The sequence below is a fragment of the Histoplasma capsulatum genome, genomic scaffold (assembly GCF_000149585.1).
Source record: "Histoplasma capsulatum NAm1 scaffold_10 genomic scaffold, whole genome shotgun sequence".
NCBI lineage: Eukaryota > Fungi > Ascomycota > Eurotiomycetes > Onygenales > Ajellomycetaceae > Histoplasma > Histoplasma mississippiense.
The window spans coordinates 4,704-9,356 of NW_001813973.1; the positions used below are offsets into that span (position 1 = coordinate 4,704).

Sequence of the window (4,653 nt, forward strand, 5' to 3'; positions counted from 1 at the left end):
CCACCATCTGGCTTGCTTGGTTCCTGGCCAGAATGTCGGATGCTTTGTCGTCCCTAACTAGCGCCTTGTGCACCACCATGAACCGTGCCTCCTAGATGATCCGTGACAATATTGGTGGGTAGCTCTCCGCGTCGCGCCATCCATACTCCCCCCGTCCCAGCACCGCCAACGCGTCTACCAGCGCGCACTCATAATCCTCCACCTGAACCCGCTGGTCCAGCAGCTCAATGCAAAAATCCAAACATGCCATCTGGATCTTGGTTGATTTGAACTTATCTTCTTCTTCTGACTGCGTATCTCTCTGTCCCTTCTCCTCCTCCTCTTCTTCTTCCTCAGTCATCTGCTCATCCATGGGGTCTGGGCTGATGGGGTGTCGCTGGTCGGCTCCCTCTGTGGTGGCTACCTGCCATAATACCCTCCATGTCTTGCGCTGCCGTGGTGTGAACCGGTACTGTGGGCTCGTCCATTCATGCTCGACCTGCGTTCGGGCGAAAAACATCAACATCTGCTGCCATGGCCTCACGTGCTCGGCGATGCTCTCCTCATCCATGTATGCCTGCAACGGGGTGTGCCGGGTCTGGTGTCGCTCTGTGCGGATGGCCTCGATGCGGACGAAGTGGCCCAGCCGTGTGATGACTCGCTGGCTGGTACGGGCAACCTGCCCCATGGCCTCCCAGATGGCCCTCGCGGCCAGTTCATCTGGGCACGTGGTGTCATCGTCGGGCCGCTGGACGCAGTTGACCAGATCATTGGGTGCGATGTTGGTCAAGTACACCGGCCATCTGGTCCGCCGCAGCCATGGGTTGGCTTCATCGTGCTCCCCGGCCTGGATGACATTGCTGGTCTGCCGTTGCTGTTCCCGGTAAAACCGCTCCAGCTCATCAATGACATGGCTGGCTCTGTTCTGGTCTGGCGTGCCGGTGTGCTCAGTAGTCTCCTTAGTCTGGATCTGTATGTAGTGGGAGCCCTTGCGCGATGCAAATATCTGCTGGAACTGCACCTTCTGGCATGATCTGTCCACCTCATCCTGTGCTGCCGTACGCTTTTGTGGCGCTGTACGGCCACGGCTGGGATATGGCGACCAGCTGTGCTTGTTCTGCCAGTGCTTGCGTATGGTGTTCATGTTCCCTGCCAAATACTGGCACTGGGGATCCTGCTGGCACCTGTAGCCATCTTGAATGGGTAGTTCCGGGATTGGTTCATTCAGTATTGTGGGCAGTGTTAACTGTGTAGTATGTGGGCAGTGTTAACTGTGTAGTATCTCGAGCCACATTGTCCCACTGTTCAATGTTCTCCTTTATCTGCTGAACCACCGCATGCTTTAGCTGATGGGCCTTGCCTTTCAGATGCCGTTCAATCTCTGTTGGCCACACAGCGTGCTTGCACCGGCGGCATATGATAATGAGGTATGATTCACAGTGGATAAATAATTGATGTTCCATGTCGATGCTGGGTCTGTCTTGTGCATTGAATATATATATATTTCCTTCATTCAGTGTCTTTGTGTGAAACTTGACAGATCTGATCTGGTGTGAATGTTTGTTTTTCTGTGGTTAAAATCACTCCAGGATGAAGCCTTTCAGTTTTCTTATATGTTTTGCTATTTTTATTTACTTTGTTGATCTTGCACCGCTTTGCGCCGCTCCGTTGCCTGGGGTGAAAATATATATATTTAGTTGGGTCTGGTTGGGTTGATGGCTTACCCCATCAAACATCGCACCTCAACTCATTGACTTTGACACTAAAATTTAACCCCTTCCCGGCGGAATTATCGCTTTTGATTTGGATATGTTGTATTTCATATCCACTACGGCCTACATGCAAAGTTTGAAGTCAATTGACTCCGTGGTTGATTGGACGTTCAACGTCTGAAACCAAATGGAATGTACGTCCAATCTGCCCTGCTCTGATTGGTCGGTTTTCTAACCCTGAATGGAATGGACGTCCATTCCACCCCCACCTGTTGGATAGGGTTCGGGTCCAATGGGCTAATGCGTTCCTTGGACGGGTTTGACGTCCAACGGGTTGGGTCCAGCGTGTTCGACTTCCAACGGGTTAATGCGCTCCTGGGACGGGTTTGACGTCCAACGGGTTAATGCGCTCCTGGGACGGGTTTGACGTCCAACGGGTTTGACGTCCAACGGGTTGGGTCCAACGGGTTCGACGTCCAACGGGTTGATGGGTTCATCCAACGGGTTCGGGTCCAATGGGTAAATGGGCTCCTTGGACGGGTTTGACGTCCAACGGGTTTGGGTCCAGCGTCTTCAACTCCCAACGGGTTAATGCGCTTCATCGATCTTTATATATGCATATATCTTTTATCTCTATGTGGTGCTCGTCAACATCTGCCTCTCACCTGTGATGTCATTTGACCTCTATGCCCCTGACTCGATCTTCCCGCCCCTCTACCTTCTGATATAATCGTCCACCGTGTTCGACTTCCAACGGGTTGATGGGTTCATCTAACGGATTCGACGTCCCAACGGGTTAATGCGCTCCTGGGACGGGTTTGACGTCCAACGGGGTTGGGTCCAGCGTGTTCGACTTCCTCATCCAACGGGTTCGACGTCCAACGGGTTGATGGGTTCATCCCAACGAGTTCGGGTCCATGGGTTAATGCGCTCCTTGGACGGGTTTCGACATCCCAACGGGTTGGGGTCCAGCGTGTTTGACGTCCAACGGGTTTGACGTCGCAACTGGGTTTGGGTCCAGCGTGTTCGACTTCCTCATCCAACCGGTTCGACGTCCAACGGGTTGATGGGTTCATCCAACGGGTTCGGGTCCAACGGGTTAATGCGCTCCTGGGACGGGTTTGACGTCCAACGGGTTGGGTCCAGCGTGTTCAACTCCCAACGGGTTAATGCGCTCCTGGGACGGGTTCGACGTCCAACGGGTTAATGCGCTCCTGGGACGGGTTTGACGTCCAACGGGTTGGGTCCAGCGTGTTCGACTTCCTCATCCAACGGGTTCGACGTCCAACGGGTTTGGGTCCAACGGGTTTGACTTTCAATGGGTTAACGGGTTTGCGTCTAATTTAACCGCCTATCCTGACCTCACTGCCCACCCCTGTCTCTAGCCTCACTCTTTTTCAACCCTAACCCTGACTCTGACCACCTCATCCTTCCCCCCAGCCTCTCACCTTCACTCTTTGTAACCCTAACCCTGATCCATTATCATATGGGATGATACTGTTTGAAACTGATCTTTTGAACCTGATCTACTTTCTCTTGATGTTATATCCCTTTACCCTCTGTCTCTTGCTTCACCTGCCTTTATATATATATACATCTTTCATCCTCCTGTGGTGCCTCTCACCCGTGATGTGCCCCTCACCCATGATATCACTTGACCTCTGTACCCTCTAACTCGATCTTCCCCCTCTCTGCCTCCTGATATATCCCTCGCAGCCAACAAACCATCTCCACCAGCCGGTTGTGCTCCATGCCCTGCCCCTCAACCTTCTGTCCCAAAAATTCAATCACCGCCTCCTGATCATCTGCATCCACATTGAACTCTCTCAGCCGCTGTCTCCACGCCTGCTTCATCTGCCCTGCATGACACCCATACATCATCATTGCCACTGTCGGGATCAAAAATCCCCTGTACGGACACTGCCTCTGTGTCTTCCAGCTGTTGCATATGGACTGCGGCATCCCGCATCGGAAGCACCCGGAATACCGTGTGTATTTGATCTTGCTCCGCACTGTCATCATCCATCTCTTTGCCTCCTGGCTCTCCTCGTGGGGACACTGGTACAGCTCATGGTCAAACTCCCGCTTGCCATTTGCACATATCACACACTGATCCTTCCACCTCTGCGCCTCTTCCACTAAAACCTCCTCATCCATCAATGCCCTCTGCCCTCGCTGCTGATGTGTGATGATGAACCGGCCTTGATGGACATTCTGTTTGTGGAATGTCTGTCTGATTGTTGATGGGATGCCTCTGATGTCTTCACTGATTACCCTTCATTCTGATTGCCTGTGAACGTGTAATCCGCCTCCTTCATGGCGCTCACCACGGCCCACTCTCCCACCATCTGGCTTGCTTGGTTCCTGGCCAGCATGTCGGATGCATTGGCGTCCAGTCGCACCGCCTTGTGCACCACCATGAACCGTGCCACCTTGATGATCCGTGACAATATTGGTGGGTAGCTCTCCGCGTCGCGCCATCCATACTCCCCCCGTCCCAGCACCGCCAACGCGTCTACCAGCGCGCACTCATAATCCTCCACCTGAACCCGCTGGTTCAGCAGCTCAATGCAAAAATCCAAACATGCCATCTGGATCTTGGTTAATTTGAACTTATCTTCTTCTTGATCCGTGACAATATTGGTGGGTAGCTCTTCGCGTCGCACCATCCATACTCCCCCCGTCCCAGCACCGCCAACGTGTCTATCAGCGCGCACTCATAATCCTCCATCTGAACCCACTGGTTCAGCAGCTCAATGCAAAAATCCAAACATGCCATCTGAATCTTGACTAATTTGAACTTATCTTCTTCTTCTGACTGGGTATCTCTCTGTCTCTTCTCTCTCCCTCCTCCTCCACAACGACTCGTCTCTTCTTCCTCAGTCATCTGCTCATCCATGGGTCTGGGCTGATGGGTGTCGCTGGTCGGCTCCCTCTGTGGTGCCTACCTGCATAATACCCT

The 4,653-nt window shown here is 52.9% G+C and overlaps 3 protein-coding genes across 3 annotated transcripts; all 3 read right to left on the reverse strand.

Annotated features, from left to right (window-relative positions):
* Nucleotides 1-91: 91 nt before the first annotated feature.
* On the reverse strand, nucleotides 92-1,468 carry HCAG_07901 (predicted protein; the record flags this gene model as incomplete). The annotated part of the gene is made up of 2 exons (XM_001536742.1): nucleotides 92-1,163; nucleotides 1,374-1,468. The coding sequence occupies 2 exons, from the start codon at nucleotides 1,466-1,468 to the stop codon at nucleotides 92-94; spliced, it is 1,167 nt and encodes a 388-aa protein (XP_001536792.1).
* Nucleotides 1,469-2,458: 990 nt separating this feature from the next.
* On the reverse strand, nucleotides 2,459-2,767 carry HCAG_07902 (predicted protein; the record flags this gene model as incomplete). The annotated part of the gene is made up of 1 exon (XM_001536743.1): nucleotides 2,459-2,767. One exon carries the CDS (start codon nucleotides 2,765-2,767, stop codon nucleotides 2,459-2,461), a length of 309 nt encoding a protein of 102 aa, XP_001536793.1.
* Nucleotides 2,768-3,341: 574 nt separating this feature from the next.
* HCAG_07903 (predicted protein) lies at nucleotides 3,342-4,645 on the reverse strand (the record flags this gene model as incomplete). The annotated part of the gene is made up of 3 exons (XM_001536744.1): nucleotides 3,342-3,924; nucleotides 3,966-4,282; nucleotides 4,640-4,645. 3 exons carry the CDS (start codon nucleotides 4,643-4,645, stop codon nucleotides 3,342-3,344), a joined length of 906 nt encoding a protein of 301 aa, XP_001536794.1.
* Nucleotides 4,646-4,653: the final 8 nt, after the last annotated feature.